The 23,123-nt window shown below is 38.0% G+C and overlaps 2 protein-coding genes across 3 annotated transcripts; both read left to right on the forward strand.

Moving 5' to 3' along the window:
* The first annotated feature begins 2,155 nt into the window (after window positions 1-2,155).
* Window positions 2,156-6,130, forward strand: LOC105058262 (B3 domain-containing protein LFL1). Its single transcript, XM_010941173.4, has 7 exons — window positions 2,156-2,613; window positions 4,166-4,207; window positions 4,305-4,391; window positions 4,516-4,616; window positions 5,330-5,376; window positions 5,483-5,559; window positions 5,690-6,130. Exons 1-7 carry the CDS (start codon window positions 2,410-2,412, stop codon window positions 5,942-5,944), a joined length of 813 nt encoding a protein of 270 aa, XP_010939475.1. The 5' UTR covers window positions 2,156-2,409; the 3' UTR covers window positions 5,945-6,130.
* A 5,346-nt stretch (window positions 6,131-11,476) lies between these two features.
* LOC105058083 (V-type proton ATPase subunit C) lies at window positions 11,477-19,382 on the forward strand. 2 transcript variants are annotated; one of them, XM_010940907.4, is made up of 11 exons: window positions 11,477-11,778; window positions 11,925-11,993; window positions 12,072-12,199; window positions 12,302-12,401; window positions 13,899-13,966; window positions 14,131-14,272; window positions 16,389-16,505; window positions 16,767-16,892; window positions 18,651-18,734; window positions 18,826-18,905; window positions 19,088-19,382. In XM_010940907.4, exons 1-11 carry the CDS (start codon window positions 11,665-11,667, stop codon window positions 19,182-19,184), a joined length of 1,125 nt encoding a protein of 374 aa, XP_010939209.1. In that variant the 5' UTR covers window positions 11,477-11,664; the 3' UTR covers window positions 19,185-19,382. The 2 variants fall into 2 exon arrangements, with proteins under 2 accessions (XP_010939209.1, XP_010939292.1); XM_010940990.4 differs by having other exon boundaries at window positions 11,485-11,778; window positions 18,826-18,892.
* The last annotated feature ends 3,741 nt before the right edge of the window (window positions 19,383-23,123 follow it).

Consider the following 23,123-nt stretch of genomic DNA (forward strand, 5'->3'; position numbering starts at 1 on the left):
CTCTATATTTATTTTTGGACCTTCTATTTATAGATAAATTTTTTACTTTTTTTCTGATCACAAAAAGAGTCCTAAAATCCTTAGAAATCATATTATACTCGTATAATTTAATTCTGACTGTTAGATCTTCAACGGACCACCCAGATCGCTCCAAAAACCAGTGTTATACTCCTTATCGGGGTTGGATACGATAACAACCGTTGGATCTCACATCAAATTGATTTCTAGCCATCCGATCGTGCATTTTATCTCCTATTTAAAGTCGGGATCCACCACAGCCTTCGGATCTCACTTCAGATGAAATCTGAATCGTCGATCAATGCAAAAAATCTTTTGCCCATCATGGATCGCGTTGTGTGTCGCAAACTGTTCCTGTGGATCGCACCCTTGAATCCGTGGATCGACCGGTCGGTCCACCGTGCATCGAAGGTAATTTTTAATATTTTTTAAGATATTTTTGCTTGATTTTTTGCTCCAATTTTTGCCTAAAAACTAAAAAAAATATGTATTAAATTTTTTAATAATTTTTCATCATTTTGGTGCTTAAAATTACTCAATTAAAGTAACATTTATTTTCTGTAAATATACTCTAATTATATATATATTTTAAATTATTTATTTTTATAAAAAAATTTAATTTATTCATGAAATTAAATTTTTAAGAAGATGTTAGCACCATAAATTATCAAAAATACCTTCAATAAATATAAAAATATACCACTTGTCAATCAGCCTCATCAATATGGTATTCGTATTGATGGGCTGATTGAGGGCTATGCTGAGACAAAATATTTGAGGAAAGAATTTCTTTCGATGGTTACTCCTCCCTCTTTTGAAGCTGTTGAACTGCTACTATTAGAGCTTGGATTTACTGAATAAGAAAACTGAATTGTTGAGGATCAACAGCAATGACTGTTGCAGTGGCATCTCTAGTACTCCTGGAGCGAAGGGAGAGGGATGCTGAGCTCTTGTTTTGATCATCTTTTTCACAAAAAAATCAAAGAGAGGCTCTCCTTCTAGCACCAATCTATTATCGCAGGGCTCAAAATCTAGAATAGAATGAATCGACTTGGGTGAGATTGGGTTGGAGCAATCCTTGCGATCTAGCGAAAACTCTTTCAATCTACAAAACCAGTCAAGAAACTAGATGGGGATCTTCCAGTTCTTGACCCTCCGATGCTTAAGTCAGTTCGAGCCTTGGAAACAGGGATGGAAAAGAGTGAAAGAGTGAGAGAAATTGAATTGAACTGAAGGAGAATTGGTTAGGAGCCAAGAGTCTAGCTTAATTATTCACTGATATAGTTTTTCCTAGTTTTAGAGAGTAAAACTTATCGATGGAGGATCCCTAACCCTCTATTTATAGAGGGGTTGAGGAGGTCATTCCAGAGTTTATTAGACCGTTAGAGAAATTTGTTAGGCGGTTGAGAGCTATCTGTAAATAAGCTGGCGTACAGCTGTGCATATGAGCTGGATATGATATTGTGGTCAGCTGTGGCCTAGTTGAGAAAACCATCGTGGTGTTTGCAGAATAGTTAAGTCTATCACAATCAAAGCTTATCTCGATAGATGATCGGGGTGAAATAGAAATGCCATAATATTCATCCCAGATAAAGATATCAGGGTTTAGATCGGGATATATCCGATCTGAATATTTCTTTGTTAACTGAGATCGGATAGATATATAAAGATATTTTTTATTCAGCTCATTAAAATATTGAACTAAATCTGTCAATAGGTAAATTAGTATATTGGGATTTGACACTTTAATGTTGATATCTCTTTGATCTCGTATGATGATACTATATATCTCGAGACTGATTTAACGCACCAACATGAATCATCGGCAAAATTTATAATAAAATAATAAAAAATAAAAAATAAAAAGTAATCCGGCAAACTAGATTTTGAACTTTGAGATTTTTTATCACGATCCCCGCTAGGAGAGAAGGGAGGTGACCGCACCTCAGCTTTCAGACTCCAACGCTCCTACTTCAACCTTCGCTCCAAAGGGGACACATTCGTCATTAATCGAAAAACCTTTCACTCTCGTGCTCCCCCGCGGTGAGAACTAGAAACCAGTTCGCTTTGTCCGCTCTCTATACACGTCCCAGAGAGAAGACGGGGCGGGGCGGGTAGCGGGAGAGATCCATCTGGGTCGTAAAAAAAGTCCATTGATTCCCGGGACAGTGAAATCAGAGCCCTTTCGACACCTGGAGCCCCTCCTCTCGCTACTTCCACCTACACTTCCCTGAACTATCCCTCATCCCCTTATTTACTCCACCCCCAACCCCATTCCATCGCATGCTCTCTCTCCCCCCTTTTCCTTAATTCTGCTTTAGTCCCTCCCCTATCCCCTCTCCCTCACCGGCCCTAAGCCTAGCATAGCTCCGAATCCACTCAATTACGCCGATGGTCGGAACCCGCGGCGCGGCCAGAGCGGCCAATCCCTCGGGCAGAGAGGCGGAGGACGCGCACGGCGATGCATCCGATCTCCGGAGCGCCGTGGGCTTCCAGGCGAGCCGCAGGAGAAGGACCGCCGCCAGGCACCGCCCGGAAGACGCCCAGCCCGTCGCTGCCCCGCCGCCCGATACCGCCCCCCAGCCTGGGGCTCGTGTAAGCACGCTGCTCTTTCCTACGTCGAACTCTTCTGATTTTGCTGCGACTGTTTCGTTCATGGCTCCTCGAGTTGATGGGCCCTCAACAACTGGGCCAATCGGTTGGATGGTCTTTGATGTGGTTTAGATCCTGGATCTGGACCGTCCGCTCGATCCCCGCCTGTTTGAAGTTGGTAGCTTCTGTTTATCTAGATATGTTTTTGTGGATTCACTTCCTTTTTCCTTCCATGATTCAAAGCTCGAAGCTTTCTTTCTTTAGAGAGTAGAGGAGATCCTCCATGATTTCGGCCCATTAATATATGGTGGGCTCATCTACAAGCATGATATATTTGCAGCTCTAATTCTGTTGTGCTGGTTCTTTACATCATACCGTTTCGGAGCCAGTTTTGCTGGATTGGAAGATCTGCTCGAGTAAAATTGAATTCATCTCCCTCATGATTGCTTAATTCTATTTGCAGATTGTGAGAGATTGATGCCTTTTAGATTTGGTGGATCGATCGAACATTTTATCACATTCTTGTTTCATGCTATAATCTTGGTAGCAGCTCGAGCTTGCATAACGGGCATAACGGTTTATCTGCTGCTACTGTACTCATGAGTTTTTTTATCTCGTTATTTTATTTTATTTTTTTAACGCATCTAAAGGCTTGAGATTTATTAGTTTTGATGATTATAACACTCGAAGGAGCTTTCGAAAATGACAAATCATGGCTTTCACATAACACGATAGTCTGAATCGACCATCATGGAGTCCAACATATATCTCACAATTGATTTAATCTTCAAGTGCAATGAATTGAGTGCAGCATCATGTTCTTGTTTCACATCATGTTATACCATAGTTGTGAAATTAGAATTGCAAATGACTTGACATGGGCAAAAACTTGTATGCCGCTATAAAAACCGAAGAAAATCTAGGAAATATAGAAAAGCACAAAAAAGGAGAGAACAGATCAGAAAACAGGACAACACACCCCAAAAATGATAGAATTCAAGAGATGCCACAAAATTTACAAATGTGTACATGCATAACTGGTATGTGTGTGTATATATGTATATATTATGTGCATAGGTATGTACGCATTTCTTCCTAAACAATAATTCAATGCTTTTATGTGGTTATATGAATCAAAATCAATTGTTAAAGGACTGATATAAACAAAATTAAGATTGCTCAACTGTTTAGCTGATTGTTTTTCCTTTTCTTTTCTTTTCTTTTCTTTTTTTCCTCAAAGTGTGAACTAAACAGTATATTGCTCTCTTATTATATCATATGGTCAAGTATGGTAGAATTGTAGAGGTTGAAAATGAGAATTGCATGGGAAATAATTCCTAATCCAGCAGAAAGAAATCAAAGAAGGTCAAAAAAAAAAAAAATCGCAGAAGAATCCAGAAAACATCCAGAATTTCAAAATGCTAGTAATATAATACAAGAAGTCAGCTCCAATGATTTTGTTTTCTAATTGAAGCTCCTTGACTTTGTAACTAGCATAATAAATGTTCACTTTCTCTAATCACTGTCTGACATATTCAGTCGCTCGACCTTGCAGGCATGCATGTTGGATTTGAACGTACCAGCCCTTGATCCTGATGTAAATTAAATATATTTGAGGAAAAAAAATGAGTACCTTCATTTTGTGATTCCTGTCAATCTTTTACCTGAGAGATTCTTGCTGATCTTTATTGCAGCAAGCTGTGGATGGTTTGAGATTTCTCCTGCAAAAGGAGCTTAGTCACAGCGATGCTAGTTCGCTGGGAAGAATTGTTCTTCCAAAGGTCGGCCTTCATGCACAACTTTGATGTATGCTAGTATGGATATTCCTTACTTGCTGAACTTTTAAACATCATTTGCTACAAATTATGCACTATTTATTTAATGAACATTCCTTTGTATTTTCAGAGAGAGGCAGAAGCTTACCTTCCAGTCCTTACAGCTAGGGATGGTATTGAAATCAACATGGATGATTTGGAGACCTTTCAGGTCTGGACGTTCAAATACAGGTCTGGCTGAATATACTTGGGCCTTGCTATGATGTCTTATCTAATATGTAACATGGAAGGCTTAGATTTCAGTAGCTTGTATGGACTTTAAGTCTTTTGCTTGTCAGCATTTTTAATATGTTAAGATGTTTGATACATTATTTCCCTCCAGAAACCCAGTTATAAGGGTTAAGCCATGCTCTCTATCTCATATGTGATGCATGCTCCAGACATTAGTTATATATAAATTTGCAGATATATGAATCTAACCTTGCACCTCTCGCACTTCGGAACTCAGATAAAAGAGGAGCATGCATAATCTTGTGCATATGCATGCTTGTGCATTTGCACTGGGTGGTGTGTATGTGTATGTGCATTGCACGTGTGTCTGTGTGCAAAGATATAGGAGAAATTGCAAGCACTTAGTCTGTTATGTTGGCTTCTTCAACTTAATTCCAACTAGGACATTTTTATTTTGAAGAAATTAAAATAAGGTAGTAATTAAATTTCTACTTCTTACGAGAAAAGATTTGTTGGTGGCCGAGTTGATTATGGTTCGCAAGTCAGTACAGTGGCTTTCATATATTGTATGAATGCATAGTTATGGTGACTTAATCGTGTCCTCGTGCATGCATAGAGGGTGTTGGCTTCTCATTTCTTATAAAGTTTATGTATATTCTAACATGTTAGCACCATCCAAAGAGTATCTTCACTCTTTTATGTTCCTGTAACAGATACTGGCCTAACAATAAAAGCAGGATGTACATACTTGACAACACGGGTAATCTCCCAGATCCTTGCTATTAAACTCTTGATGATAGAAAACTCTTTGTTGTCATCTGCTGCCAGCTAAATATACTTTTCATCTTGGCTTTCTTTGAGCTCAGGGGACTTTGTTCACACTCATGGCCTCCAAATTGGTGATTTTATCATGATATACAAAGATGACCATAAAGATAGATTGGTAATATTGCTCCTTATTAAACCCTGACTTTTTCTAATTTTCCTGCCATATTGATTTGTATCATCCTTATTAGTGGATATAACACAAATTAACGCATGGTCTGTTTCATTGCCAACGAATTGATATCTAGGTCATTCGAGCAAAGAAGGCTGTAAAAGGGCAACCTGCTGCCTCTGCAGATGATGAAATATTCAATTCCATTGTGCCTGATATTGTGGTGGCTAGTGTGAGGTATTCTGACCTCTTTTACCCATTTCTAGATGGTATGAGCTTGGCTTATGGAATGGGCAACGCATATGGGGATGGCCTGAACTATGCCTTCGCAGCAGACTTCACAATGGGTTTCCCAGAAGAGAGGATGGAAAACCATTCAGTTTCTGAATAAATTCCAAGGTCTAGGTGGAATTGATGGTGCTTCATGACTTACATGTCATACGACCTTTCATAACTCCTAAACAGACGTTGTTGTTGTTGTATCCTGAATAAGCTTGGTTTGTCTCAAATTATGTAACATATGAGAGATGTAAGACATTGCAGTAATTGGATGGCTTGATCTATATTTGGACCTTAATTTGGATCTCTGTGGGATATACCACTAAGCGTCGGTAGAGGTAAAATAAACGTAACATCATATGTTGGACGACAGCATCCGCACCAGTGGTGGTGGGAGGTAGGTGGCAGCATGCATGCAACCTGTGACCAAGGAAAATGGAGGCTCTGGACTTGAGTGGGCTCATCAACTCTTAGGCGGGCCACCCAACCCAGTTGTTGGGTTGGGCTCGGGTTTTGGTTGATCCAAACAGGTAAAAGTCTCGATCTAGTTTACCTATTAGAGTAATTCTTTGTGCATCGCCTGCGGTGTAGAAAATCTGACGTGAAGTGCATCGCTTCCTTCGATTTGATCATGTAGCCACCACTTCCCGACATACATTTAATGTCTGCAGTTTGGTACTTTCGTGTAAAAATTTTATATGACGAAAATATTCTTATCTAAAATTATAACATTCCTTCACAAAAAGTTCTTTATGACTTCCTATGAATATATATAATTTCTTGTGACTTTCTGTGAATATATATGACTTATTATGAATACATATGACTTCTTATGAATACATATAACTTCTATATGATTTTCTGTGAATATATATGACTTCCTGTGAATATATGTGATTTTTTGTGAATATTTATGATTTTTTGTGAATATGTATGATTTTTTATGACTTTCTATAAACATATATGACTTCCTATGAATATATATAACTTTCTGTGAACGACTTCCTGTGAATATATATATATATTCACAGGAAGTCATATATGTTCACATGACTTCTATATATTACCAAAAAATTATATATATTCACAAAAAATCATATATGTTCGCAGAAAGTAACAGGAAGTCATATATGTTCACATGAAGTCACATATATTCACAAATCATATGACGGTAAGTCATACAAGATATCAAGAAGTTATGAAGGATATTTTCGTTATATAAAATTTTAAATATAAAAATCAACCTGCTGGCATTAAATATGCGTCGAAAAGTGATGGCTGCGTGATCCAATTGGAGAAAGTGGTGCATTCTACGTCGGATTTTTTTACACCGCGGGTAGTGTACAAAAAATTACTCTTACCTATTATTATTCTCTTGTTGTTGGGATTTTTATTTGAGGTTCTTTATCAGTAGTATCATCATGAATCACATGTGCTGCTACTTGGTATTTGTTGGTTGCAAGACGCGGGTAAGTTGGCCTCACACCGAACCTATATCAGCCCAAGCTGCTCATTGGCTAGGATTGATTTGAGGTTTCATAGATTTAGATTGTGTTTGGGTTCAAAGATCCAACCCGATCCAAATATAAGGTTGATATTTTAAATAATTATAATTTTAAATGTACTATCAAAATCAATAAATGACTGTGGTTCCGATTTGACTGATGCTAGTTCAACAAAAAATGTTTCAAACCTTTTCTTATCTTAAAATTCTTATTTCAACTCAACCTAACCCAACGTGGGAGTGGATTTTCTTACCGCACCAAGTGTATTTCGGCCTAAAATACCCATGAACGATCAATCCATTTATAGTCATGAAATTCCGCAATTCATTAGTTTTGAGTTTATCAACATAACCTTCATCTCTTTCTCCTCGTGAGAGTCCAAAATGCAATTAAAATCATCAACTATCATGCATGCAGTGCTATATAATAACAAAGTGGACAGTTCATGCCATAAGATCTTTCGATCTCTATAGTCAGTGTTGGCATAAATTTTGGATGAAATCCAAGTTTTATCATTAGATTCTGTAATAACAATAAATGCTTATTGGTTACAATTATGGAACACATCCATTTGCGCACGTCCAATTCTCAATATAACAATGATTCCTACCAGAGAGGCCCCTGAGATTCAATTGCATAAAAACCTCAGGAAGCACAGAAACGCTGACGAATGCACAACAAACTCTTACCGGCTAGGCGGATATCATATAATATACACAAATCGAGGTCGTGCAAAGAGATCAATCTCCCGAACGTGCTCAAGAAGGATAGCTTCCCTATGTCCCAGCAATTCCAGCTAAGAATCTTGATGAAAAGGTTGAGAAGAAATTGACTCATTAGGCCCACTGCGCAAATCTAATGTGGCTGCCTTCCGAGGTCCCCATTGAAACAATGAATTCCGGTGGAGTGGGGGTTTGCTCTTCTCCGCCGGAGGTTGGATAAGATCATTAGGGAGTGGTGAAATCGGTCAGAGAGGTCATCGCCGTTCCATCGGTCGGTGCAGCATCGGCACTCACCATATTGGTCTTCAAGTTCGGGGATGGGGGTGGAGACGAAGGGAGATTGCCAGACTTACCTCCGATCGGGTTGTCCACAGTAGTTGCGATTATCTTCACCTGGTCATGCCCCTCGTTCCTCTCGGTGATTCCGGGCTTTTGGCCTGCTTCAGACTTGATCCAGAGCCCACCTCACCCGTCACCAAATCAGGCCCTCTTAACTCTTCAACCCGGCCTGTCTTCTCAGCTTCCATGGGCTTGGTTTCGTCCACCAGAGGCCTAAAGGAAGCGCCCAGCCCCGTAGATTAGGGCCATCGCCCACCCCCGGCCTGCCCATCGAGTCCATCTTCTCAGGAGCCGAACCAATCTCCTTCCTCGCCGGTGAGGGGGGGCCCCCCCTCACCGGCTTCGGTTGCTAGACTTTTTCCATCGCCAACCATGGGCCGAACAGAAACTCTCCTCCAAAACCATGGGATCAACTTCAACCTCCCCCACCTGGGCGTTGGAAAATTATCCGGCCGAAAATAGGACCGTTGGTCCCCTCCGTCGAGAGCAACACTGGAAAGGTGCAATCGGCCACCAGGTGACTCATTCTCCCACACCAAATGCAGAATGAGGGAATATTCTGCTAGACAAAGTGCTGCCAAAAAATCCTAGTCAAAATTCCAAGCTTCAACGGCAGGCGGGCATCAAGCTCCACCTCCACCTTCACCTTCGTATAGCCCAGCTTCCTCAGTTGTCCTATAAAGCTGTCCATCGAAAGAGACTTTCTGGCCACCGCCGTGAAGCTCAAGATTGATGCTTTTATCCCGATACTCCATTCGCAATCTAGGCAACCTCAGCCAGACCGTCGTGGTGTTCACTATGTCCGTTCCGGGAATGAAGTCCGGAACCCATTTCTCCACCGCCATTAACTAGCCATGGCTCGCCAGAGAGGATCACATCCCTATCCTCCTCCGATTTGAACCAGAATGCCATATGGTTTTCAGCCAAAACAAAGGATTCCACCTCTTATTTGAGGTTTCCCCTGAGTTGAAACTCTTTAACCACCCAATCGGCCGGTACCCTCTGGTCTAGGCTCCCAGCCAATCATAGCTAGCATCTGCCAGTTCTGCCTCACCGTTCCGATCCGCTCATCGGGGAGCTCAAAGACCTCGGTGAAATGATGTTGGAGCCTCTCTAGCTCCTCCGTTGTTATCTGATGCATAGTCCAGACGGCCGGTCACTGCCTGCCTGGCACCACCCTGGCCCAAGAAAAGCCACTTGTCCAGCTTTGATCGACGCCCAGCCGCTCCCACCGGAAAAGCCCTCGGTGGATTCCCTGCTCTTGTCCCCCATGATGCACCCACCAGGTGTTCGACAAAAGATCCAAGGTCACATGAACATTAAAAGTAGTCATCCAGAGCGCTCACGTATCATTTCTTCATACCGTATGCATCAGTTTTTTTTCATAGTGACAATAATTAGCAAAATTTACTGCTTGATTGTCCAACTTTGGTATAAAATTATGTAGAGAGCTTTTGCTTCTCTTGAGATGATAAGAGTATCCACTCCTTGCAAGTCCAAAATTAATAATCAGGCAATCAATTAAAGATCCACATGGTTGATTATAATCCATGCTTCTAAAAATATACGAACATCAAAAATCATGTTTTGGCGATATCTGACCTATGCAATATGCATCACGAAGAAATTAAAATAAATAGTTAAAATGATATGAGGTCGAGTTAGCTATGATTTAAACATTAAAATCTATTTATTTTAATCTATATATATTTTAATTCTATAAATTATGATCAAAAAGTAGATTTTTATAAATACCTTATAATATATTTAGGATACTAGCATAATAAAAACTTTTTTTTTTTTATTTAGTTGATGTATAGATAAGAGACCATGAAAAAATATGATTTTTAGTTTCTAAATATTTGTAGTGATATATATGATGATCGATAATATGAATTTTCAATTTGAGTATCTAATCATTGAGTTTGGATCTAAGAGAATCGTATATATTTTCCTCTTAAGAGGAGTAGCCCATCCCAAGTATGCATGCATATCTTCAAAAATAATTTGCAATATGCAGGAGCAAAAAAGCAAAGCTGAGGATTGTTTTAGGAAGTGTGGTGGATGCAAGAAGTTCCCTGTGGAGTTGGATGTTGTTTTCGGTGAGCAATGAAATTAGTGCACAACATATGATGCAGGTGAATTTGATGAGCCCTCGGCAACCAGATGTGGGAGTCCATGGCAAATGGCACACCATTGGAGAGTAAACATACATTATGTTCTTTTGCATACTGAGTTTGAATTGCACCTAGAATTGAAAAACAATGATCCTGCCCAACTAATTTGCGTGCTCTATTCAGGAGTGGTTCTTGAAACTTATAAACTTGATTGGTGTGCCTCTGTACGAGCTCTATGTATAAACTAGTATGTCATGCCTTAATTGGTGAAAATGTCAAGACCTACAAAGCCTAATCAGTTGAAGCCATAAATTTCCAAGTAGGAACAAGTTGGCATGTCCATGAACCATTGTCACGTTGTTTTATTTATTTATTGACTCGGTTATATTAGAAAAATCTTACTATAAATGCAACAATAAGCATCAAGATAAAATCAAATCATCTCAGCAGCAAACCCCCAATCACACTATTAATGTGCTCGGCCATAAAAGATGCTGTACATTTTTGTCCTACAAGTATATCTAATTAGAAACATTGCACACTGACTTTTCGAGCATCAGCCAGCAAGAGAAGTTGTTTTTTGTAAGTCTCAAACTCAATGGCCAACCCATGAGGTCGTTGTCCTCGAGTCTTCCTCCAAGACATGTTCTTCGTCCAAGAGGCAGGCAATTGAACAATTGAGAGGCAACCTGTGTGACGGGTTCTATTTCTGGACCACCCTTGCGAGCGAGTGTTCACAGATATTGCTCAATACTGAAACGATCAACCGTAGAGTGGAAATTCACGAATATCAAAGAAAGTGGATTTATAGGCTAAACTATTGGTAACTGCACATCTCGTAGGAGATTCCATGACAGTACGATCTTGGATCAATGGACCGATTCTCTCTGATCACTCTCGAAATCAATGAACCCGAGCAGAAAACCCTCTCTTTTTTACCAAAAGTAAAAAAAAGGCTCCGGTGCAGAGTCCCTACCCCTCCTTCGCCGGCCAACGTTTGTTTCCACTTCAGGAAGGGGGATTGTAACCAGTCGACCATCTTCCGCTTCTTTTCTTCTCTCCTCTTGTTATTTAATATATATACATAGATTAAGAAAAAAAAAAAATCAAGAAAGAAAGGAAGGAGAGATCGATCGGGAGATCGTGGTGATGGCGACAAGATACTGGATCGTCTCTCTTCCCGTCCAGTCCTCCGCCTCCTCTCGGTGGAGCCGCCTTCAAGAATCCATCTCCAAGCGCTCCTTCGACACCCCCGTCTACCGGGTAATCCATCGATCCCCTCTTCCATCTCTCGATCGTTCTTTTTTTTTTTTTTTTTTTCCCTTCTCCCTTTTTGGTCCTGTTTTTTAGGTTTTCGGGGGTTCTGCCCGGACCGACGTTTTGAATTCTTGATTTCGATCTTGATGCAGTTCAACACCCCCGATCTTCGAGTGGGAACCCTAGATTCGCTGCTCGCCCTCAGTGATGATCTTGCCAAGGTACTTGATTGATTTTCTGATGGTTTGTTTGGATTTTCGCTCTTTTCCGCTGTGATGTTGATTAATGAGAATTTGCAGTCAAATGCGTTCCTAGAGGGAGTATCTCATAAGATCCGGCGTCAGATTGAGGAGCTGGAGCGGGCTTCTGGCGTTGAGGGTGGTGCGCTGACGGTGGATGGGGTTCCCGTAGATTCCTACCTTACGAGGTAACAGAATAGCGGTGACTAATCGGAATATTGATTTCTTCGGATGCGTTTTGATGAGAAGTTTAGATTTTGCGGGCAAATGAATGGTTTTGGGGATGGCAGGTTTGTTTGGGATGAAGCCAAGTACCCGACAATGTCACCGCTAAGGGAGATTGTTGACAGCATTCATGTCCTAGTAGCGAAAATTGAAGATGACATGAAGGTGAGTTGATGATTCTCTTTTGTTCCTTTAAATTCTTCTTCTGTCATTCAAATATTTTTCTTCAGTAAGATTATTTTATTAGTATGGCTGTCCTTTCTTTTTGGATCACCAAGTAATAAGGCTGAAAACAAGAATGTGAATTGAAAACTTAGATTGCACTCTAGAGAACTATTGATGATCGAATGATCTCATTTACTTCTTATAAACTTTTATGGTTTGCCACGTAGGTATTAATTATACATAAATAGGAATTTCAATAGTGTTGTTATAAATCTTGCAAACGGCTTGGACCTCGACCTGACTAGGAACTAAATATCAAACAGATTTGCTATCTTAATGGGATCCTTTAGATTGGTTGTTGGTCTTGAAGACTAAAGATGTTAATCGAATCATTTAGGCCGCAGAACTTTGTATCAGCCATGGCCTCAACCTAGTTATTGTGTTTCATTGAGTATATACATGTCTGTATGTTTAAGACTTTAATCTTGGTTGCTAGATAAATATCTAGGGCTCAAGGTTGTCAAAGCCAAAACATGCCTTTAAGGCAAGAAGACGCATATATTGCTCCTATATTGCCTGAGGTGCTATACGCCATAATGGTGCTTGCCTGAGGAAAGCAAGGTTCTAATTTATGCAAAGTTCAATGATTGTATTGAAAATAAATTCTTTTTATATATGAAAATAATACAAACATCATATGGCTAATTATTTAGGTTTTGATGTGCCAAATCATCTTGGATGTTAGATTTCATGTTTCACATCTTCCATAGCACCATGTTGAAATACCATTTCTGATAACATGTTTTAAATCAAGGCCATCAAGAATAAACCATCAAATATCCTAAATGGCTTGAAAATTCAAACATTAAAAAAAAAAAAATGCCGCTTCATAAAACATGTTTCATGTTGATAAACAACACTTAACACAAAAGTGCAAACCATTGAACACCCTAGAGGAGCCTTTTATTTATGAGGGTCGAATAGCCCAAAATCAACATCAAAATAAAGCTAATAGAGCTCTAAAAGAGTGTATGAGTAGGATAGGAAGCATAGTGCTGGACATTGGAGAGGCACTTGCTTGAATGCCTCTTGCTTTGTCTCAGGGGCTTGCCTGGGTGCCGCTTAGTAAACCTGCCTTACCTGGAGCTTGTTGAAGCACTTAATAGTTAATATAATGGTGAGCTTTGTACTTATGCTGTTTAATATTCATTCTTATGGAAATATTTGGTAGGTCACCTATAAAGCTTAAAGGTTTTCACGTTTCATAGTCAGATTCCTCTCTCTCTGCTGTTGTAGCTTATGTAGGAACCTTATTATTCTTCTTCCTCCATTTTTTTTTCTTTTCTTCTGATAGGAAACAGGTTCAGTGAAAGACAATTATTATAACGATAAGAACTCAATGTGGCAAAGTCTCATCCAGTCGTTAGAATGTGATGTTCTATTACCTATCACCTTAAAATGAAGCCTAAGCTTGCCATGTAAATTTGTATATTGCAGGTTCGTGCAGCGGAGTATAACAATATCCGTGGTCAGCTTAATGCAATAAACAGAAAGCAGAGTGGAAGGTATGATTGATTGGTTGCCACTTTGTACATTTCATACCTGAAACTGTAACTTTATAGGATGGGATTTTAAGATCTTTTGCAAATCTGATGTCATATGCTTATATTCTCCTCAAAAGGCATCGATTTGCAGCATTGAATTAAAATTACATTTCTTTCTAATTCAGCTTAGCTGTCCGTGACCTTTCCAATTTGGTAAAGCCAGAGGATATCATCACGTCAGAACATTTAGTGACACTTCTTGCTGTTGTTCCCAAGTATTCTCAAAAGGACTGGCTCTCAAGCTATGAAACATTGACTACCTACGTGGTAAAGCTTCTTGGTTTCTATATCTTCATAATTGATGTAAGCTGTGGTTAGGATGATCAAAAGGATTTGATGATATAAATATGATCTAGCTCCTTTTCTTGTCTCTACTTGTCTTTATAGAAGTATCTTTTGCTCGTGCATATGATCGTTGGGTGGCATTATCTTCTGAATTTCCTGCACCAATGATCTAACGCATGCTATACAAAAATTTTAGAATTTTTTTATGAGAGATCATATGTATTTCATGATGCACATAAAAACGATGATAACCATCAATGCTTGTCCCAAATCAGGTGTATAATCCTTGTTCGTCGATCATTTCTATGGAGGGTTACTTTCAGTTGCATAGGGATCAGAATAGTAGTGAATAGCACTGGCCTACATAAACAAGATGAATTACAACATTTTAATGTTAAGATACATCTTTAAAAAGTTTTTTTGGAGTAGGTGCACTAGGTGTAAGATGTCACAGGTTATGCTTGATCTTTTTTCACATTATTGGTCATTAATTAACTGATGCAATCATAGGCCATGAGAAATTCTGTAATTCATCATAATGAAGGAGATATGGTTCTCTAAAATGATGGGATCCTTCTTTTTTTAATCATTCCATCATGAACTTGGGTCAGTATTTTATAGATTTGCTATTGTTTAGTCAATTTATTTTGGCTTAATTACTATAAAAACCTTAGACCTTTTGGGGGTTTTCATTTTTATCCTGAACTTTGATTCATTTCAATTAGATCCTCAAATTTTTATAATGTTGCAATTTCTCTCCTGAGGGCTATTTCCGTCTAACGACCGTGACGGAAGTATCATGTGCTATCATGTGATACGTAATGGAAGCTGACGTGGAATCCTAACATCTTCTTCTCCATTTCTTCCTTTTAGCTAGGGTTTCCACTTCTAATTTCATCACTTATCTCCATCGCTACTTCTTCTAAAACTCCACTACCTCCTATATCATCATCGGCACCTCCGTCTATACCATCACCATCTCTAAATCCTTATCCATGGAGGCCACAACCACCACCAAGATTGCTTTCATCACTGTCCTTTTTATCAAGTATTGAAAAATTGGAACTTTAAGGTCATAGAGATCGTAGTTGTCTTCTTCTTTTTTTTTTTTTTTTGAAAATTGTGTGATTGATAGGGTTTCTAGGTTTGTAATGATTTGAATTATTAGTTTGTTTGATTTGTAGCTAATCTTATAAACTCAAAAAGTTAATCGTGGAGAATCTAAATTTTAAAAGAAGCCAAGAAGAAGATGAGAACAACCAATCCTAATCCTCCGTGCTTTGTTCTTCCATCTTCTTCTTAAGTGGGTCATGCTCCAAAAAGACGGAGGAAAAATAATGAAATGGAAAGTAAAAATCATAGCTAGAAGGAAGAAATGGGGAAGAAGAAGAAGTTTAGGATTCCACATCAACTTCCACTGGGTCACATGATAGCACATGACATTTCCATCACAGTCGTCAGGTGGAAATAGCACTCTTGGGAGGAATTGCAGCATTATAAAAGTTTAAGGATTTGATTGCAACGAATCAAAGTTCAGGATAAAAATGAAAACCTCCAAAAAGTCTAAGGTTTTTAAAGTAATTAAGCCATTTATTCTTAAGAAAAGTAGGAAGCAATTCCTTGGAGTTACTTATGAGGAAATGGAGAAAATATAAAGCGTTGGCAGCCCAAAAAGCACTATTCTCAAAGATCAGATTGAATGAGTGGACACGTTGGAACTGATAAGTGATAATAGGAGAGAGGACAAGGGAAAAAGCAGATACACAGTCACACTATTTGCACAACTGGAAGATGAGCAGAAGCCTTCGTCTTGCAACAAGAACCCTTGCTTTGTTCACCTTGACCAAAATCTGAAAGCCATTTACTAAACATGTTTATATTAGAAATGGACATGCACATAATTTAATCTGCAATTTTAAGTGAAACCGGACACCTCTTTTCCATCATTGCAAAGATAATTCCATTATTTAGGGTTTATCTACTTTATTACTATATATGAAGAGGTTAATATGTACTTAATCAATTGCATGTTGGACAATCAGTTCCATATTTGCTTCTTTAAGTTTGGTAGTGCTAACCATTTTATGAATTTGTTTAGGTGCCTAGATCAACAAAGAAGTTGCACGAAGACAATGAGTATGCTCTTTACACCGTCACACTCTTTAGTAGGGTGGCTGATAACTTTAAAACAAGTGCACGTGAAAGAGGATTTCAGGCAAGTTTCTTTTGTGAAAACCTTTATGAAAGCTATGTTGTGGTTCACAGATTATGTTATGGTTATTTGTTCTGCATTGCATGTTTTTTTGAGTTGCTAGAACATGGATAGGTCTTTTTTGAGGGGTACAGAACATGGATAGGTCTTTAGTGATTTTCTTTTGAACTTCCTTGTTTGCATATTTTTTAGAAAAACCTGTCTAATCTTTCCTATCCATTTTTTCTTCTGATAAATCCTAGTTTAATGCCTTTGGTGATCCAGATTCGTGAATTTGAATACAGTCCAGAAGCACAAGAGAGTAGGAAGCAAGAGCTGGAAAAATTATTGCAAGATCAGGAAAACATGAGGAGCTCTCTTTTACAATGGTGTTATGCTAGTTACGGAGAGGTACGTTTACTATTTCACTGTGCTCTATCTACTATTAAACTGGCAGGTTGTGTTCTCTAATATGAGGTTCTTTCTGTCAAGAGAATTAAACACATGATTAACATTTGTGTCACTAAAGAGGAAAATTAAGTATAAAACATTCTGACGTAGTAAGTTTGTATTAATAAGTTGAAGTAACATTTTCTTGCATGGAACAGATAGTCTTTACCTTTGAAGATGCTTCATTCATGTCTCCCTAGTGTGTCCCATCTATATTGGTACCTAGTTATGAAAGCCAATCCTTGCTTCTTAGGGCAAAGTTTTACTTTACTATGTTATTCATAAATTGTGCACATAAAAATTACTACTTCGCTATTTATTGGATCAAATCATCCAGAATGGCATGAATCATTGAATTGTATATTCTTATTTCTACACTATAATTTTGATTGCTTGACTCTTAGGGGCAAATGGTGTGCCTAGGTGCTTCCAGCAATCCATCTTTCCTTCTTAATAGAAACTCTATATTTTCTGGATCTACTGTTCTTATTTTATTAACTTAACCTTCTTTGATTAAAATAAGCTTTTTAGAGGTCCAGATCAGATTTAGCTACTTATTGTTGGATGCCAAAGAGGGGTATGGGTTTTTTAAATCTTCTTGTGTGAAGTTGCTCCATAGTAATGGCAACACTCAGCAGTTTCCTAAACAAACAAGATACACCATAAAAAGGAGAAGTGCAAATTTTCAAGATTCAAGACTTGGAGGTTACCAGTATTATGCATTGGTAGAACTGATTGAAATGTATCCTGGCATGTTCTGAATACGAGGCAATAACAGTATGCTGGGGTTGAGAGTGGTATACCTATTAGGGAAGAGGCATTAAAATCTCAAGAGAACTGATCTCTGTTTCAATGATAGAAAGGCTGGGTAAGAAATTAGTGTGAATGCCAATTACAACTAAATATAAGTGTGCGCTGTTGAGATGGGGTTTTAGTTCCTAGGGAACAACTGGCTTAGTTGTTCCTACCAGCAAATGACACTTCCAGACCCATATATCGCACTAGATAGTTCTGAATGCATGGAGGTATTTCTATCATTTGGTAGATGCAATCAATGCATGAGAAACTAAAACAATCTATGCAGGAAGAGTGCGCTGATTGCATATGCCAAATGACAGAAATACCCCCATGCATGTACAACTACAATACATTGGGGTAAAAGTGTCATTTGTCAGTAGGAACATCTGATCTAGGCCATTAATCTTGGATATCTTGATCTCATCTGGTGTTTTCTTTCTGATTTTTTTTTTTTTTTGGTTCTATTGTTTTTGTAACCTCTTGCCATTTGCCTTAGAGCAACAACTGAACTGGGTGGGTTTTATTAAAGATGAGAGTTCTTATAGAGATGTGGGAGTGGAGACAATACATCTAGATTTGAGTAGAGAGCTGGAGTTTACTGCCTGACCAAGGAGTTTGGATGATGACAGTGGAAGATAATACATGCATAGGGCCTGGTTGTTGAGGATATATTCTTTTATTTCTTGGAAATGTAGCCACAAAGTAGAACAAAGAGGACATATAGGGAGGAGAGGGCCAGGGCCTTGGAATTATGGAGTTAGTCTTCTGCCTATAGAGTTTTTCAGTTTTTCCTATTGCTATGGAGCTATCTTGTTTTCCCTATTGTTTTTTTTTTTTTTTTTTTTTGCCTTTTTCTTTTTTGTTTGTGCTGTTGTTGACTAACTTATTGTTCTGTTTTTCCTACTTGAATGTATCCTTCAGGTTTTCAGTGCCTGGATGCACTTCTGTGCTGTGCGTGTCTTTGCAGAGAGCATTCTCAGATATGGTTTGCCACCGTCATTCTTGGTATTAGAGATTCTACCGTCTCTGGTCTTTCTGAGTACAGTCTAGGTTGTAACCAGCACTGTGTGATTTTCTGTTGAAATATTCTTTTCAGGCAGCAGTATTAGCACCTCCGGCGAAAAGTGAAAAGAAAGTTCGATCTATTTTAGAAGAGCTCAGTGGTAATGCCAATAGGTAATTAATATGATCATGTGATTTTCGTGTACTAGAGCAGCTAAGCAACCTTTATGACATTAGATTTATCTTTAGCTTGCCGTCCTTGTTCTTTAGGGTACCAAGCTTACAGTCTCTGTTGTGCGAACTTAGTTTGTGATTATCAGATTTAATTTAATGCTGACAGTAAGTTTATCTTTCAGTGCTTTCTGGAAATCTGAAGATGAAGTAAGCTTGGCTGGTATAGGTGGCGAAGCTGAGGCTTATCCCTATGTCTCTTTCACTATTAATATTGTTTAATGCAAATTAAGTTCAGGTTGCCCCTGTTCAACCAGTTCGAAAACTTTAGAGTAACTATCTGCAGTCACAATACCGATGCATAGTTGTGTGCTGTATTTATTCTCTTGTCCAATTTTTTGTCATATATGCGGTATTCCTCAGAATCTTGTTGTAGGTTTCAAATAATAATCAATATTGTGATCCTTTTTAACCTGATTATACCACTCATTTCGTGAATGGAACTTTTTGACATGTTCTGTCCAATAACTGATGCGTTCTTACTATTATTGTGAACCTAATGGGTTGTCTTATAAACATCACTTGGCTGGAGTCTCAATAGATTTCTCCAGTGATGAGGGCAGCACTTCTGTGATCAAGTCTATATTTGTGGTCTCTGGGTTTTAATGGGTATCTTACACGTTCCTCCAATCTCCTTGTTGATCATGAAAAAAATGCTTTACAAATATTTCGAAGGATATTTTTTTTAGTTCTAAAGTGGACTTTTTTTTTGGTTGTCTTCGCTAGGGTAGTCAATGCTATATCAGTAAATTGGACCTGTTTCTGTATAGAAGTCTCACACCATAAGAAATAATTTAACTTGAAACTCTGTAACTGCTTTCAGTAGAGTTGATTAACAGATTTCGTCAGTGGAGTTGTTTAACGGGAAAATTAGACCAATTTTTGGGTTCTGTAATGAAATAATTAGGGGTGGTTACAGATTATTTCGTTTTTCCATCACAAGTCAGATTTGATGTTGGTTTTTTGCCCTTATTATTTAATGAAGCTGCGTGTGTTGATTCTATCCTGATGTTCAACCAACATTCAAGTTGGGAATTGTCACATTGTCTTTATTTTTATTTTATTTTACTTTTTGTGCTGCATTTTCTCTGTTAATATTTGTTTGGGTCCCTACGCTGCTCTCAGCGAGCGTCTTTTCCTGATTTAAATATTGTTCATATAAATAGGCCTGACATTATGGGGTCATCGGCGAGGCAGAGTTTGTTCATATGGCATTCATATACCGATGGATAACTCGACCGCCACCGACTGAAACAAATGTAGAACAAAGTTCTCACCTAGTCTGGATTAGATCGAGTACCATCAATTACCAGTTGCAGAAACGAAAGTTTAACATCTGTGTATCAAAATGCGCATGAAATGGAAGATCGGAGACCTTTGAAAATGGTCATAAATCCGAAAAAATTAGTTAAAGCATTATTCATCCCAAGACATTAAAGGTCCTGGTTCCAAATATGAACTAACGGGGATTCTTCAAATTCTCAAGGCGGGAAAGAGGATCCAGGTCACTTTGACATCATTTTCATTTTTGTATTTTTAAAAATACAAATAAAATTTTATTTTTATTTTTTTAAATTTTAGAAATATAAATATGTTTGTTATAGTTATTTTTAAAAATATGAACATGATGGTGGTCGAGGTAGAGATTGTAATTTTAACCGATCCACCGAATATATGATCTAATTTGATTAGAATTTAGGATGTGTATGGATTTTATAAAAAAATATCGAAAGCGAGGTCAGGTTGGATATAGATAATAGTATGTCTCGCTCCAAATCCGATTCGATATAATTTTAATTTAATTTTTTTAAAAAAATTATAATTATTTTATAATATTTATATGATGAGCTTCTTATCCAGTCCGACTCGATCCAATCCGATCCCTTTTCTATACCCAATCCAACCCAATCTGTACCTCTTCTTGATTCGACCTGATCCGACCAGAGGCAGATATGAGATGGGTATGGATATGTGATTTTTAATTATAGGATAAGAACGGATATTGGCTAGTTCGATCCACACCCAATTTGTTGTCATCCCTAGGTTGAGGTGATCATCGTGGTGGTAGAGATAGTGGAAGTTATAGTAGTGATGACAATGATAGTGGTAGAGGGTTGCCAGTAATATAATAACAATTATATGAGAACTTTAACAATGTGATCGTGGTGGCAACAATAGTATTAATGCTAGAGATTCTGGCGATGATGGCATGACTGAGATGGTGGGGTGGAGCAATAATGGTGGAAACAACAATGATAGTGGAAGGGGATGTTATTGTGTGGTGATTTCAATGGTGGTAAAATGGTGGCAGCAATAGTAGCGATAATGATAATGACAGTGGAGATGACAACAACAATGATAAATATGGAGATAATGATCGTGGAGACATCTATAATGATGGAGGTGGTACTAGTGGTGATTGTAAGAGATAAATAAGAATTTCATACTTTATTTTTTTAAAAAAATAATAAAAATAATTTAAAAATAAAAATAGTAGTTCAAATATATTTTTATTTTAATTTAAATAATTTTGGCTTAAAAATAAAAATTAAAAAATAAAAGTGATGTCAAACAAGCTTTTAGTTGCATTCTATTCAATTAGGTTTAATATGGTCATTTGCATGAGATGTTGGAATATTATTCTGCCGGGTTGCAGTATGTTCGGCATGATAAGTTGTAGTTTAAATCCTAGCTCTCTTGCCTAAAAATTTAGTGCGAGAATAGTAATTGAGGTAGTACTCGAAGGGGTGGCCCCTAGCCATGGGGGTACAACAACCTCGGAACATGTGAAAGGATCGCATTGGCTCTAGGGTTACGGAATGTAGCAATTGGTAGCTGGCATTCATCCTTATTCCTCAACACCTCCGTCTGATAATCTTTACAAAGATCCTGTCGTCTTTTGCAAGGGTGATGGACACCCTTTTCCATCCTTAAAGAACTTGAGGACTTGGGGCCAACTTCCTTCTCATCGAGAGAGACTTGATCGTGACGGTGAGTTGGATGCGAGGACTCTCGAGGAAGAGCCTTGCATATCCATTGCTGGCTAATATTTCAAGATTGTTAAGAGGGAGCGCATTTGTGGTTATTTGGCACGTCTACAAGGAGATGTACAATGCCATTGATTAGGCCGCATCCTTTATAGCGGCGCATTCAGATAAGGTTTTATAGACTGATTAGGGTATTGCTCCTGAAATATTATATGATATTTTATTTTCTGATTTTTTTATTATATTCATATTATATTTATATGAATACTCTATCCTAGGAGGAATGAAAAAGAAAAAAAAAGAATTTGAGGCCTAGAACCACACCATAGTGAAGTAGTAAGATGATCTCGTGTGCATTGGTGTGGGCCCATCGCTACTTCTTGTTGGGCCACATTTGTCCCTACAAAGGGCAGTGAAAATGCCTTCTTATCTCCCTCAGGTAGAGAAATTCTTTGTGCACCGCTGGCAGTATAGAAAATTCGATATAAAGCGCATCGCTTTATGTGATTGGTCCACATAGTCATGACTTTTCAACGTACATTTAATACCTGCAGTTCCATTTTTTTCGTTTAAAAATTTTATATGACCAAAATACTTTTGCTTTTTGAAAAAAATTATGACATCCTGTGGCATATTATGACTTTCTATACGCAGAATGTCATAATATGGTCCAAAAAATTATGACATCCTGTACATATTATGACATCCTGCGTTAAATTATGACTTCCTGCATGCAGAATGTCATAATATGGTCCAAGATGTCATAATATGACTCAAGATATCATAATATGGAAGAGATATTTTTGTCCAACCACTTTTCAATACGCATTTAATGCCTGTAAATTTATTTTTTCATTGAAAAATTTTAAATGACAAAAATATCTTTATTCTTTAAAAAAAATTATGACTTAATGTGCATATTATGATATCCTGTGGGCAAAAATTATGACTTTCTAGATGCAAGATGTCATAATATGGATATAGGATGTCATAATTTTTTCAAAGAACAGGAATATTTTCGTCATTCAAAATTTTAAACGAAAAAATAAAGCTGCACGCATTAAAATGCGCATTGAAAAGCAGTGACTATGTGGATCAATCGGACAAGATAGTGCGCTCCATATCGGATTTTTTACACCGGCTGCGGTGCACAATAAATTTCCTCTTCAGGTAA

Source organism: Elaeis guineensis, chromosome 2, assembly GCF_000442705.2.
Source record: "Elaeis guineensis isolate ETL-2024a chromosome 2, EG11, whole genome shotgun sequence".
NCBI lineage: Eukaryota > Viridiplantae > Streptophyta > Magnoliopsida > Arecales > Arecaceae > Elaeis > Elaeis guineensis.